This window comes from Phascolarctos cinereus, unplaced genomic scaffold (genome assembly GCF_003287225.1).
Source record: "Phascolarctos cinereus isolate Bilbo 61053 unplaced genomic scaffold, phaCin_HiC Scaffold_9;HRSCAF=440, whole genome shotgun sequence".
NCBI classification, from domain to species: Eukaryota; Metazoa; Chordata; class Mammalia; order Diprotodontia; family Phascolarctidae; genus Phascolarctos; species Phascolarctos cinereus.
This window is the reverse complement of record NW_027556402.1, coordinates 259,589-274,410: the sequence shown is the minus strand read 5'-3', so window position 1 is coordinate 274,410 and position 14,822 is coordinate 259,589. Positions and strand designations below refer to the sequence as shown.

General features: G+C 49.8%; 1 protein-coding gene across 3 annotated transcripts in view; it reads left to right on the top strand.

Moving 5' to 3' along the window:
• DLC1 (DLC1 Rho GTPase activating protein) overlaps positions 1 to 13,509 on the top strand; it is a 212,951-nt gene extending 199,442 nt beyond the window's left edge. For all 3 annotated transcript variants that reach the window (XM_020979611.2, XM_020979610.2, XM_020979612.2), the window contains 5 exons: positions 2,182 to 2,296; positions 3,040 to 3,255; positions 7,753 to 7,970; positions 9,663 to 9,836; positions 11,664 to 13,509. In XM_020979611.2, the coding sequence (XP_020835270.1) occupies positions 2,182 to 2,296; positions 3,040 to 3,255; positions 7,753 to 7,970; positions 9,663 to 9,836; positions 11,664 to 11,784 (844 nt within the window). In that variant the 3' untranslated portion in view covers positions 11,785 to 13,509. The remainder of the gene's footprint in view (positions 1 to 2,181; positions 2,297 to 3,039; positions 3,256 to 7,752; positions 7,971 to 9,662; positions 9,837 to 11,663) is intronic.
• The last annotated feature ends 1,313 nt before the right edge of the window (positions 13,510 to 14,822 follow it).

Genomic DNA, 14,822 nt, shown 5'->3' with positions numbered 1-14,822 from the left:
AGGGGCAATTTTCCAAAAAGGGGAAGGAAACAGAGATCTATATTCCTTCTCCCAGTTTCCATGATCTTTCAGGTGTCACTGACTGAGGTTCATCAGTCAGACCTACCAGTTCTTTCAGGACCCAAGTTTACCTGGGCCAGGGGACTTGAATTCGTTAAGGGAAACCAGGCTCCCTGTTCCTCTGGCCTTATGCTAAAAGCACCCATACCCTTTGACTCCGAGTTAAAGGCCCCAAGAAGACCAAAAACCAAAAGAACTGTTCCTCTGCAATGAAACATTCCTAGCAGTGCTTTTTGTAGCTAAAAGAAGCTGGAAAGAAGGCTGATGCCCATCCATTGGGAAAATGGCAAAATCCATTTTGGTGCATGATTGCTGGAAGACTGATCACGGCACTCTAAGAAACAACTGAGGAGAAGCAGCTGGGGATGCCTGAGAAGCCTCATGTGAAGGAATGCCGGGTAGAGTTATCAGAACCAGGAAAACAAGCAACATGTCCTGAACCCTGAAACACTAAATGCTCCTGAACTAGAAAACCTCCTAAGCATTCTAGGAACCTTGCCTGGCCCCAGCCATCCCGAGGGCCAGTGGACCCATCGGTTGAATGTGAATAGGGCACTCCCCCTGCCAAAGCAGCTAGGCACCTTCTAGTCTTCGAGAGATGCCTAAGGGCACTTAGAGGTTAAGGGACTTGCAGGGTCACCTAGCCAGTACTTTCAGAAGTAGGCCTCGAACCCAGGGCTTCCCTGCACTGTTTCTTCCTCATGGTAAAGGGGCGGGGAGGCTCTGGGTAGGCAACATTGAATACATTCATACTCAGATACAGTCAGTAGGGTGGTAAGTTTTGCTCAAATGCCGGTTTTCCCCCTTTTTGTTCTTCGTGACAAGTAATGGCTCATTAGGTAAGGCAGGGGTGGGGGACTAGAAATGAAGGGGCTGTGGAGGCAAAAGAGATACATAACAAGAACAAATTCTTTAAGAAAAGGGAAGCTCTCAGGAGGCCTGGGTTCTTCCTTGGCTAGGGCATGAACTCCTTGGGTCTTTGAGCCAGTGGCCTTCCCGTTCTGGGCTGTCTCAGATTCTTCATATGTAAAATGAGATGATGAGCCTAGAAGACGATTCCTGGAAATGCCAGATCCCAAGTTTAGGCCCTGTGGACCTTGGGGGGAGCGGCAGGGGAGCAGCCCGGGAGGCAGGACAAACCCATCTCCTGGGCTCCAGGAAGGGCCCTGAGACATTTCAGGGTGGGGGAGGGGGAAGCCCTCCCAGAGGAGGCCAAGGATGATATAAGATAAGGGCCTTGGCGGCCACAGCTGTGGAGCATGCCAGGCGAGCAGCCAGGCCGACAGGAAAGGGCACTGTTTGTTTATTGGGGAAGGAACAGAGGGCTAGGGGCGGGGGGGGGGGGGGGGGGGACACCTCCTTCCTTCCTCCCCCATTATCTGAGGCCAGAGGAACCCACACCCAACATGGCAGACCCGCAGATGACACACAGGCCTCTCCCTCTATTGTAATGGCTTAATTCCATTTGGCTTAGAAGCCCTTGGGGCTGAAATCAGCTCCCATGCACGCTCTCTCTTTCTCTCTCTCTCTCTCTCTCTCTCTCTCTCTCTCTCTCTTCCTCTCTCCCTCTCTCTATCACTGTCTCTCTCTGTCTCTCTCTGTTTCTCTCTGTCTATGTCTCTGTCTCTACCTCTGTCTCTCAGCACAGAAACACCTGGACTAGTCATCTCTCTGTGGCTCTCACTGAAAGGCCACTAGGGATTGCCATATTGCACAGAGTGGATACTTGGAGTCAGGAAGATTTGAGTTCAAATCCAGCTTCAGACACTTCCTAGCTGTGTGACCCAGATCAAGTTACTTTCCCCCTGCCTGCCTTGGTTTCCTCAACTGTAAAATAGGGATAATTATAGCCCCTACTTGCCAGGGTTGTTGTGATGATAGAAAATATTTGTAAAGCTCTTTGCAAACCTTCAGGTATCTGTAAATGCTGGTTAAGTGATGACCGCCATCTTCATCGTCTTCATTATCCTCTCTCTAAACCTGCAGAATTGCTCAGGTGTCTGTGCAATGGGGAACCCATCCCCCAGCTCCTGCCCCATGTTCCAGGCCGAGTCCAGCTCCCCTGGCCCCCTCTGCAAGTCTCCCTCTCACCCCCTCCCCCCTTTCCTTCGTTTGACCCAGGGTGATGCAGAGAAAGCAGAGTCTGGGGAAACCTGACCAGAAGGATCTCAATGAAAACCTGGCAGCGACGCAAGGCCTGGCGCACATGATCGCGGAATGCCACAAGCTCTTCCAGGTGGGCCAGAGCATTGCAGGGGAGGGGAGGTATGGCCCAAGGGTGAGGGCAGCCCATCTCAGTTTCACTGGAAGGAGAATCCCTTCTGCTGGCCCAGACCCCACCCAAGGGGTCAGCTGAGAAATGCATCATGCCCTACAGGAACTGATGAGTAAAATGGATGGGGGCCAGGGGGGTGTTGGCAAGGAGGGGTGCAGGATTTGTGCCCAATCCCCCTGCCCCAGAGAGCACAGGGTGGGTGGGGTGGGGACCAGATTGTGCAGCCTTGGTCAAGGGAACTCCCTCTGCCAATGCGGGGTGGATCCGCCTGTCTGAGGGCTTGGGAGGTGAAGAGGCAGATCTGGGTTCCCCTCTTGCCTCTAGGCTGTGCCAGTCCTTGTTTCTGTCTCCTCTCTCAGGAGGGAGCTCCCTCAACACCCGCAGCCCTGGGTGCTGGACACTGGCCTCCTGGAGTGGCTGCAGATGGCCCAGATGGTGGCCTGCCCTCTGTGGCTGTCCAGGCCCTTTCCTGGAACATCAATTATTGTCTCCTCCCAAGAGTCCCATCTGGTGGTCCTAGGACCATTCTACAGATGAGAAAGTTGAGGCTTAGGGATCTGTGTCCTGAGTCCAGGCCAGGGTGCTTTCCCCCATGGTCAGGGGCCTCCAGCTGATGCAGATGTGAGAAGGCAAGGAATGGTCTCCAGGTCAGGGAGTGGAGATAGTGAGAGGCTAAGCTTGAGGCTGGGAATCCTTCCTCCTAGGTCCCTGAGGAAATGAGCCGCTGTCGGAACTCATACTCGGAGCAAGAGCTGCGGCCGCTGAGCCTGGAGGCCTTGGGCCGCCTGAGTGGCCAGGACACCGACTATCGGCACTTCCTCCAGGACTGCGTGGACAGCCTGTTTAAAGAGATCAAGGACAAATTCAAAGGCTGGGTCAGCCACCCGACCTCGGAGCAGGCCGAGCTGGCGTACAAGAAGGTAATTTGTGCTGGCTGCCCCCGGTACCCCTAGGATGCCCAGGAGCTGGGGCAAAGGCGAGCCAAGGGTTGTCAGCCCCATTTCACAGGTGGGTAAGTTCAGGCCTGGAGGAGGGAGGAGCTTGTCTCAGATCACATGGGATGGAGCCAAGAGGTTGACTGAGCTGTCCTCCGTGGGCTCTATGAGAGATGTCACCAGTGGGGAGGCTTTAGCCTGGAGTCAGAGGATTGAGGCTCAAATCCCAGCTGAGTTAAACATGTCATTTCCTCTGGGCCCGCTAGGAAGTGCAGTAGATAGAGCACCTGCTGTGGAGTCAGGAGGACCTGAGTTCAAAGCTGGCCTCAGACATTTGATACTTACTAGCTGTGTGACCCTGGGCAAGTCACTTAACCCCACTGCCTAGCCAAAAAAAAAAGTCATTTCCTCTCCCTGCACCTCAATTTCCTCATCTGTGAAATGGAGTGAGTGGAAGGACAGAGCTGGATGAAATGACCCCCAAGGTCCTTTCCAGCCCTCAGTCCTGAAGATTTTAGTGTTCTGGGAAATGGGGGAGCTCTCCCCCTCATTTTCAGTTTGTCAGTGACCTTAAGCATCCAGCTTTGACACCATCCTAGGCTCACCCCTTCTCCTTCTGGCAGTGGGGTTGGCCCTTGGGGGCTCAACCAGAGAGCACACAGGGTGAGTATCAGCAGAGCCCCAAATGCACTGGGAGAGGAGAACCCCACAACTTGGTCTTTCTCCAACTGGTGCTCCAGTGAATAACTGTAAATGATAGTCCAGAAAAACAGATTTCCCTGCCATCAGATCTAAAAATGTTTGTCTCCTGACCTGTGAGTCTATCCCTTCTCTGGAGGAGGTGAAAGGGTGATTCATCTGGAGTCCTCTGGCCTTATGATAACCACATTACTACATGGATCAGAATTCTAAAATCTTTCCAAATTGTTTTTCTTTATAATGTTGGGCAATCAATCAGTAGCATTTATTAAGCACCTCCTACACGCCAGGCATTGGGCCAAGTGCTAGGAATACGCAGAAAGGCACAGTCCCTGCCCTGGAGGAACTCACAGTCTAATGGTGGAGGCAGCAGGCAAACAATTATGTACAGACAAGCTGGGAGTAGGATAAGCTAGGAATGATCCAGAGAGGAAGGCTCCCAGCTCATTGTATACAGCGTTCTCCTGGCTCTGCACCCTTCCCACTCCAGCAATTCATAAGTCCGCCTGGTTTCCTCTGACCTCATTTTGTCATGTTATGGTGCCATAACAATCTATTGCATCTCTATACCATAATTCATTATTTATTTTATAGGGACACCCCTTAGTTTCCAGTTTGGGGATACTATGGAAAGAACTGCTATATATATTTTTGTACTTACGGGTCCTTTCCCTCTTTCTTTGATCTCTTTGGAGTCTAGATCTAGTAGCAATATAGCAGAACCAAAGGGTATGCACAATTTAGTAATTTAGGGTACATAGTTTGAAATGCCTTTATTAAATGGCTGGAGTGAGTCACAGCTCCCCCTACAATGCATATACGGGTCTATTTTCCCCTTCCCCCAACAGTCCCACCAATAATCAGCAAAAATTGACAAAAGAGAAATGACCATCGATGGGTGTGCAAGTTGGAACTTGACAGTTCCTTTCATTTGTAATTCTCTAAGTAGAGCATTTTGGGGGGTAAGGTTGTTCATAGCTTGGATGGAGTTTGAAAACTACATATTTCATATCCTTTGATCATTTATCTGTTGGTAGAATGGCTCTTTGTCTTATAAATTTGAAGCAATTCCTTGTATCTTGGATATGAGGTCTTAATTAAAGAAACTTATTATAATGATCCCTCTCCCCAGGTACCTATTTCCCTTCTAATTTTAACTGCATTCAGCTTTGCACAAACAAATCTTTTAAATTTTACATACTCAAAGTTGTCTATTATTTGGTCACGGATTCTTCCCTGTCTTCTGTGCTTTTCCTTCCTTGTTTGGGATGTCACCTTTTATGTCTAAAACCATAGATCATCCGGAGTCTCTCTTGGTCCCCAGGGTAAGAAGCTGCAGGGCTGTGTGTCCTTTCTGCCAGACTGCTTTCCAGTTTTCCCAGCAGCTTGGGTCAAATAGCTAGTCCTTCCCCCATTAACTAGAGCCTTTGAGTTTAGCAAACACTCCTAGGCTTGGTTTCTTTGCTTGTCTGTTCTGTGCCTAATCTGCTTTGCTAATCTCTATTCTTTAACCAATACCCAATTGCTTTGATGATTTCTGCTTTGGTGGAGAGTTTGAAATCTGCATTTGTTTTAAACTCTCTACAAAGAGCCCAAACAGTCCCTAGGCAGCCCCTGATCCCTAAGGCTCAGAGTACTCCCCACCTCTTCCATGCCTCCCACTCCCCCCTTCTCCTTCAGCTCTAATACAGAACTTGCTTCTGCCGCACCCCCATTCCCATCAATCAGCAGTCTCTCGTTTGGGATTCTTTCAAGCCAAGTGTATCAGCCTCTTTCAGATGTTCCCTCAAGGCAGTGTCCACTGGCCCCAAGTCATTCTTTGCCTGCTCCTCTCTTCTCTCCAGCCCAGCCTCCACTCTGCTGCCAAAGTGATATTTCTAAAGTATTCTGATCACCCCCAGCAATGTCCAGGGGCTTCCGATAATCTCCAGGATCCTGCTTGGCATACGGATTTTCATATGCCTTTCATTAGTTTTCCCACAGGAGGTAAGGAGTGAATCTGAGTTAAAGTAAAGTTTCTACCTGGTAGAGGAAGGTTTCGGTGAGGGAGTGATTAGAAATTATTGGCAGTAATTTGGTCCTGGGATGATCTCTAGCCCAGGATGGAACAGAAAACCAGTAAGACTTAGAGTTGCCAGCTAGTTGGTATAATGGAGTTAGAAAGACCTGAGTTTGAGTCCTACCTCAGCCACTAAGCTAGTCTGTTCTATTATCCTCTCTTTCATAAATAACCTAGCCTCTTCCAGTCCTTCTAGTTTCTCACACTCCGCCTCCGTCAGGACAGATGGGCGCACATGTGAGCACAAGCGCGCGCGCACACACACACAAAGTCTAACTCTGTCTGCTGTTCCTCCTGGAACAGGACACTCTCTCTCTGCCTGGCTATCCCTCCAGACTGCCCAGATTTCTTTGTCCCCTGGGGCTCTTATTTCCCAGACTTCCTTCCAGGCTCAGCTCACATCCCACCCTTTGCCGGGGGTTCCTCCAGCTGGCTGCTGCTTTTCCCTGCTTGTCTACTCTATACGTATTTTGGATCACCTAGTTAATCACATGTTGCCTTTCCCTGCTGGAATGGGAGCTCCTTGAGGGCAGGAAGCCTCTGCGTCTTAATCCCACGGGGTAAGTGCTTAGTCAGTGCTTGTTGATTGACTGCCTGGAGGACCTCTGTATCCCAGAATTGGTTTCCCAGTCTCTCCCCCCCCCCCAACTCTGGCCCTCATCCTGGGGGACTTTGGCATCGTGTTGCTGTTTCCTGGCCTCCTGGTCCAGTCTTCTGTCCTGTGGTCCACTCCTCTCCACCTTGACCACACACCCCAATGGCCACTCCTTTGATCTCTACATCCCTCCAAGGGTTTCACTTCCATGATCAAGAATCCCAAACTTCTTGCTCTCCAACCATAACTTCCTATCAGTCCATCTTATTCTTAAACTGGGCACCACAACATCAGAAGCAGGAGATCCAGGTTCGAACACTGGGCTTGCACTGGGCTTGCTATTTTCTCCCTGTGTTAACCATGAGCAAGATGGAAAAACTACCAGGGGGTTATTTTCCTCATCTATAAAATTATGAGACGTTTAGATTTGCTCATCTCTAAAGTTCCTTTCAACTCATCTTCTGATCCTCTAATGAATATCATCAGTCAGAGATGATGTTGACTCAAAAAGTTAAAACTCCCCTCCATTCTGTTTGAATATCAAGAAGTGTGCTTCAGTCAATGGATGTAGCCAACGTCAATCTGGCTCGTTCAAGGTTCCAATATGCTTTGAAGATCAGCCCATTTGATTCCCACAGTCATCCTTGTAGGTGGGCACCATGCTTATCATCATTTTATAGAAGCTGAAGATAAGAGAGGATAATAGAACAGACTAGCTTAGGGTTCTACAACTGCTTAGTGGCTGAGGTAGGACTCAAACTCTGGTCTTTCTAACTCCATTATACCAACTAGCTGGCAACTCTAAGTCTTACTGGTTTTCTGTTCCATCCAGTGCTAGAGATCATCCCAGGACCAAATTACTGCCAATAATTTCTAATCACTCCCTCACTGAAACCTTCCTCTACCAGGTAGAAACTTTACTTTAACTCAGATTCACTCCTTACCTCCTGTGGGAAAACTAATGAATTATCAGCTTCCCAAGTCTACTTCTTTGTGAAGGAAGATGATCTGAGGGTCTGCATGCACTCACTACCTTACCTCCAGACCTCCCATTCTGTTGCTTTTGGAGTTTGCCCTTGGTTGAAAGTGAGGGTCCCCAGCAGTGACTAGTGGGTTGTGCTTTGTTTAGGTGAGTGAAGGACCCCCACTTCGACTGTGGAAGTCAACAATCGAGGTCCCTGCCAAAGCTGAGGATGTCTTAAACCGACTTCTGAAGGAGCAGCACATTTGGGATCCGGACCTCTTGGATGCCAAAGTGATTGAAGTCCTGGACAGCCAGACCGAAATCTACCAGTTTGTCCGGAATAGTATGGTGCCCCATCCTGCCAGGGACCATGTTGTGCTGAGGTGAGGGCTCTCCCTGGTGCGCCACGGCAGCAGTGGCTTCTCCTGTTCAGAGTTGAGACTCAGGACGTGGGCAGGAAAGTCCAATTTATCAACAAACATTGATTAAACATCTACTGTGTAGGTGCTGGGGATAAAAAGACAAAAACAAGGCAATTCTTACCTTCGAGGAGTTCACTCACTGGGGGAGAAAGCATCCACACAAGTATAGACAATATAGACTCATATGCCCTAAAAGGCAGCTTGGTACAGGAGAGGGAGCCAGGAAGACCTGGGCTCGAGTCCTGCCTCTGGCATGTCCTCTGCATGTGATCACTTAGCCTCTCAAGGCTCCAGGCAACATTATAAGGCTCTAAGGTTCAGAGAAGGGAGTTCTGTATACCAGGAAACTCACAGGTCCAATCCTAATCTCTGTCTTATGCAGACTATATAGGAAAGAAATAGAGGCCCCTTGAGGAGGGTCAGCAAAGGCTTCTTGTGGCAGGTGGCAAGGAAGCCAAAGCAGGTAGGTGCCAGCGGTGGGGAGGAAGAGCATCCCCAGCATGGGCAAGCCAGGGCAGGCAGGTTCCAATGCATCCCTGCATGGACACAGCCAGAGCAGGCAGATGCCAACGCATCCCTGGATGGGCACAGCCAAGGCAGGCAGGTGCCAGCACTGGGGAGGGATAGCATCCCCAGGATGGGCACAGTCAGGCCAAGCAGGTGCCAATGCATCCCTGCATGGGCACAGCCAGAGCAGGCAGGTACCAGCGCATCCCTGGATGGGCACAGCCATGGCAGGCAGGTGCCTGTGCTGATGAGGGACAATATCCCTGGGATGGGCATGACCAAGGCAGAGGCTCTAGTGGAGAAATAGCGTATCTTGCATGTGGAACAGCAAGGTGGCCAATGTCACCGGATCAGAGTAGAGGGGCAATAAGGTAAAAGAAGCCTAGAAAGGTGTGAAAGTGTCAGAAAAGGCCTTGAAGAGCCAAGCAGAAGATTTTACATTTGATTTTCTAGGCAATAGTGAACCACTAGAGTTTATTGAGCCCTTCAAATCAGTGTTTTGGGGGGGCAAAACATTTGGCAGCAGTATGGAGGAAGGACTGGAGGGTAGGGAGGGACCCAGGAGGAGGCAGCAGTGATCATCTGGGTGAGAGGTGGGAGGCCTGCTCCGGGCTGGTATCTGGGCAAGTGGGGAGAGATGGGCGGGGAGAAGGAGGTGCCCAGGGGTGGCAGCTGATTGGATGTATGGGATGAGGGCAGGTGGGGAGCCAAGGAGAGGACGTTGGCCAGTAGGAGGTGAACCAAGGAGAGAGTGTGAGCCCATGAGTGTCCCCCAAGCCAACAGCTCACAGGTCTCTGGACAGAGCCATTGGGTTTGTGAAGCCCATCCTTTGAGACTATTGGGGAGCTGGGGTGCCACACCATCATCATTGGCAGAGTCATAGCCTCAGCAGCAACTGCCACTGCTGCTCATAGACCGATGGGCTGGGAGTCAGAAGTCCACCTGCCTGTCTACAGGACCATGAGCACTCACTCCACCTCTGCAAACCCCAGTTTCCACATTTGTAAAAGCATGCTTCTGCTCACTGGGTGGCTCTGGGGCCCAAATACCCCAATGCCTACAGCACTTTACAGGCCCTGAAAGTTGGCCAGGTATGGGAGCTGTCGGATTCACCAGTCTTAGGTTCCACATCTCTGTCTCCACAGAACATGGAGGACCAACTTACCCAGGGGGGCCTGCATGCTCTTGTTTACCTCTGTGGATCACGCCCAGGCCCCTGTGATTGGGGTAAGGGTAAACGTGCTCTTAGCTCGATACCTGGTGGAGCCCTGTGGGGCCGGGAGATCCAAGCTCACCTATATGTGCCGGAGTGACCTGAGGTATGCACCTGTATCCCAGGACTTGGGGTGGGGGAGGCAGAGGTCAGGCCAGACCTGGGTTTGATGCTAGGAGGGGACACAAGGCAAAGTGCCTCCCCCATTGGCTTCCATTGGGGATGATAGCTCATGGCCATGAAGGTGGAAGACCCATGTTCTCTGCTCAGCCCTCTAGCACCTCCCTTTCTCTAGGTAGCTCCAAGGGCCTAAGCAGCATCCCCAGGGCAGTAGCACCTTAGAAACAAGCCTGTCTACTCTAAACCAATGGGAAGCCTTCCTGGGATCTCATCCTCTCCTGACTGGGGGCTAATTCCCACTGATTACAATCCACACTGCTAGAAGAATTATTGCTGTAAGCGAGGTCCCTGTAGACCTCCCCAGACTAAAAGCTGGGGCCCAGGGGGGTCAGAGGATCAGAGAATCAGAGACATTGAGCTGGAAGGTCCCTGAGAGGTAACCAAGGCCAACTCCCTCATTTAACAAAGTGGGAAACTGAGGCCAGGAAGTCACAGGACCATAGACTTAGACCTGGAAGGAACCTCAGAGATCATTGAAGCCAGCCCCCTTTTGATACAGAGGAAGAGATTAAAGTCCAGAGTAATGGTCATAGACGCATAGATTTGGGGGTGGGGGGAGGAGACCTTAGAGAGCATGAAGCCAACCCCCTCGTGTTGGATGAGGAAACCAAGGCCCGGGGAGGCTGACGTGGACAGCGCCCTTGACAAGTGAGGCATGCTCTGGTGAGGATGACCAGGCTGGGAAAGGAACCATAGACCATGGCACGCAGTCAATCAGCAAACATTTGTAAACAAATGCCTTCTTTACATAGATTCTGGGCCAGGTGCTGGGGATGCAAAAATGGACCAACAGAAGAAGCAGATATCACAGAGTCAGTTTGCTTACTTGTAACTGAGTACAGGGGGATTTCAGGGTGGAAGGAGAGGCATCAGAAAAGGGCTCACATAGGAGGTGGCCGCCCTTGAGCTGAACTTTGAAGGAAGCTCAGGCTTCTAAGATGCGGCTATGAGGAGGGAGCGCATTACAGGCACAGAAATAGCCTATGCAAGGGTAGAGGTGGGAGATGAACTGTGCTGGGTGAGGAATAACGAGCAGGCCACTGCAACTGGCCCCAAGGGGGCACAGAAGGGAGGAGTAATGTATGCCTGACAGGGCAGACTGTGTAGGGCCTTCAGCACTAGAGCTCTTCTGTGAGACTAGAGGGAAAGGTGGAGCCATGGCCAGATCCATGCCAAATTTAGGAATGATGCTTTCTCAGCTGTGCAGAGGGTAGATTAGAGAGGAGACAGACTGGATGGAGGTGGGGAGACTGAACAGGACAATACTACAAAGGATGGCATGTGTTTAGAATGGAGAGGAGAAGATTCAGGGGACCCCATCTTCAGGCATTTGAAGAAGACAGCAGACTCATTCTGTCTGACCCCAGAGAGCAGAACCAGGGGCAGCAAGGAGAAGTCAGAGGCAAGTTTAGGCTTGAGGTCACGGGAGCTGTTCCCGAGTAGAAGAGGCACCATGGAGGGCACCAAGCAGAGTCTGGATAACCAGTGGTCAGGGATGTTTTTTGTTGGGATTCCTCCCTGGATGGGTCAGCCTAGAGACTGCTGAGCTCCCTTCCAGCTCTCAGATTCTGTGATTCCCAGTTAAGCACTTGCTGTATACTAGACTGCCATGGTCAGTTTAGAGTCATGAGAATAATAAAATGTCTTAATGTTTTGTGTGTTGGGAATGAATCCAGACGTCTCCCGAAGTACCATCACCTTTCTTCAGCATTGACCCTCCCAGCTGGTGACTCACTTTCTCCTTTTGCTTTAGGGGCCACATACCGGAATGGTACACAAAGGTATTTGGGCATTTGTGTGTAGCTGAAGTGGTGAAGATCCGAGATTCTTTCAGTGGTCCAAGCTCAGATTCCAAAGATGGGAAATCCAGGTGACGATAGACCCACAGGCTGAGACTCTGCATCTGGCCCAAGAGCACCGAGGGTTTTGTTTCTAGACAAATGGGCCAACCTTGGGCAGGATGGATCAAACCACAAACCAGGAACCAAGCTGGGCAGTAATCACACAATAGATGCATCACAAGAGCTTATCTTGACTGGAACACATGGCCCTGTGGAAAAATGTCTTTGGTACCATGTTGAGATTGCTTCTGCGAAGCAGGACTCTTAGGGGATAAGATGAAGAGACTCCCTTCTCCTGGGCTGTTGCCCTTGAGTGGCCCTGGGCTGGAGGACAGGTAGAGCCGCCACAGGAGGGGGTGTCTGGGTGGGGATATGGGTGTTTCTCTCCAACGCCAGCATTGAAAAATGAGTTTTCGTAGAGAGATGTGTGTATGAGCGAGTGTCCATGACTGAATGTGGAGCAGACACGGGGAGTGGGCTCTGTGAGGCTGGCAAGCCACCAGAACAGGTGAGATGTTTCCATTGTGTTATCTCTGACCCCTCCAGGGACCAATGAGGAGTAACCCTCATGCATCAGGGGAGTCCAGCAAACTTCCCCAGAGGATCCGTTTCCTCCCTTTGTCTTTAGGGGAGCCAGAGAGGGAGATTTCAGCCTGAGTGGACCCCCTTTCATCCACATGGTTAGGAGCTGCATTCTGAGGGTCCCATCTCTGCATTGCAGTGAATCTGCTCTCACCATGGATGATCCCACACTGAAGGTCCTATCTCATTCCCAGTTGGTTTTAAGGCAGGAAAATTAGAATCCAGCAATAGGGGTATTTTGTTTTTTAAAGAGCAGAGGTTAGGATAAGGATGAAGAATATGCTGGTGCCAAAGCTAAAATCAGAATGAGGGCCACACTTTCTGGTGATTTCTATCAAAAGGCAAAAGCTTCTCATCATAACTAAAGTCCATTCTATATTAATGTCCACAGCAGAAAATGTTGAAGGAGGGGGGAGCCCCATGTCTCCCTAGAAAGTCTGTGCAAACCCAAGGCACCACAAGACGCTGGAGTCTTTTTTGGTCAAGCCCTCCTTGGTGCGCCACCATTTTCCATTCTTTCATCTCTTGGGTTTCCTTGCTCAGGCCATGATTCCAAAGAGCTCTTTTAGCCAGGAGCTCCTCCTGCAGGTGCCCATGTCATGGTGGGATCCGTCTCCACCAGCCCTGTGTTCTTGGATCCCCCTCTTTTGTCCCAGTCAGTCATGGACTACTTGCAGGTGAGCATGGTCAGGAAGGCTTGTCCGTGGTTGATTGTGCACCTCAGTTACCGTTGTCAGTGTTACTTCAGAAGCTCCTCTTGATGAAGAGACTGTGTGTGTGTGTGCGTGGTTGTGTGTGTGAGGGGGAGCAGATCAGATTCAGCCACAACGTGCCGTCAGGGTTCTTGAATACGTGCTCCTTGTGAATACCTAGACCTTGTAGATTCCGTCTTGAACCTCTTCCATGGAAGATTGTATGTTGACCATACCGTCCCATTGAGTAACACAGGTAAGGCATGCTACAGAGTATTATTTAAAATAGACTTGTATTTATGTGTCAGACAGTCTTTGGGTTTTATACCTCAACTCAACACCTTTGTGGGTTTTTTTCCTTTATTGTAAATGAAGCTTTTCATGACGACCGGGGAAGTAAATGAACAAGGAAAAGATTTATAACTCGCTGCGAATGGCTGTCCAGAATGTAACCAACAGTTGCACTATTAAATGTTTAACACGAGGGGACTGCCTAGCTTTGTTCATTCTCCCTGACATTCCCCTTTTTACCAGACACACCCGTCCCACTCCCATCAGGCTTGAGGATCTCACCCCAAATGCAGTGGTTGCTTGGAGGAATGTGCTCAAGATCCCAAGGAAAGAAAAGATTCAGGACTGTGCAGTCTCCAGCCTGAGCAGGAACAGTGAGGAAACTGAGGCAGGAAAGTTGGAAGTGGAGTATTAGCTTCAGAAAGGTGGTGAAAACTGAACTCCAGCTTCAGCTGTTAACCTAAAATGTGGGACTTTGCTATGAGTTGGTCTTTCTCATCGACACATTTGGCAAGATAAACATTCAAGAGGGAGAAATATTCAATAATAACAATCATACCTATTTACGTGATTTACCTTAGGGGTTATGGATCAGAGGTTTACAGCCAGAAAGGTTCTTAGGGGCCATTGCATCCAATGCTTTAATTCTCTAGGTGAGAAAACTGAGGCCAGAGGGATGATGGATCTCATTTCAAAGACCCTCCAGGACCCCAGGGTTTGACCTAACCAGCACAATGTTATTCATAGATGAGGCATCGGGTGGGCTGGGCGGGGGGAGTCCTCTCCAGAGATTCTCTCTTCCATTTGAGCTGTGAAACTGCCTTGATGGATTTCAGTACAAACACTCTCGTGGAGAAAACCTCTAAACATTTTACTCCTCCCTTAATAAGAGTAATCAGAGTGTCGGTCACCAAGCAAATTGCACTAATTGTCATGTCTTCTAAGACAGGAATTTTTTTTTTAACACAGAAATTCTTGACCTTTTTGGAGTCACGGACCTTCTTGGCATCTTGATCAAGTCTATGGGCCCCTCTTCAGAATCATGTCTTTAAATCCATAATACAGAACACACAAGATGACCAAGGGTCACTTGAACTCTTGTCCTCAAAGTTCTAAGGGCAACCAAGATGGGTGGGGGCTTCTGGTACTGTGCTTCCTGAGCCCCTACCCATATGCTACCCATCAACAATCAGCCAGGTGATTCCATCACCTTTTAGAAGAGAGTTTACTAAAAGGATTGAACCACAAATGCCCCCTGCAGGAGGCTTTGGCTGGTCAGCCCTTCCCTCCTCCCTCACTTCCCCCTCCTACTGCTAGTGCTTTTCCTCTGAGATTGTCTATACTGTCTGTCTGGTATGTCCATACATAGCTAAGACATCCCCTCCCATCAATTCCTTCAACTAATTATTTATGATTATATTTTGAAAGTTATTTTTTAATATAAAATCAGACATCTAATGTAGCAAATAGAGAGCTGGCCCTGGATATAGGAAGGCTGAGGTGGAG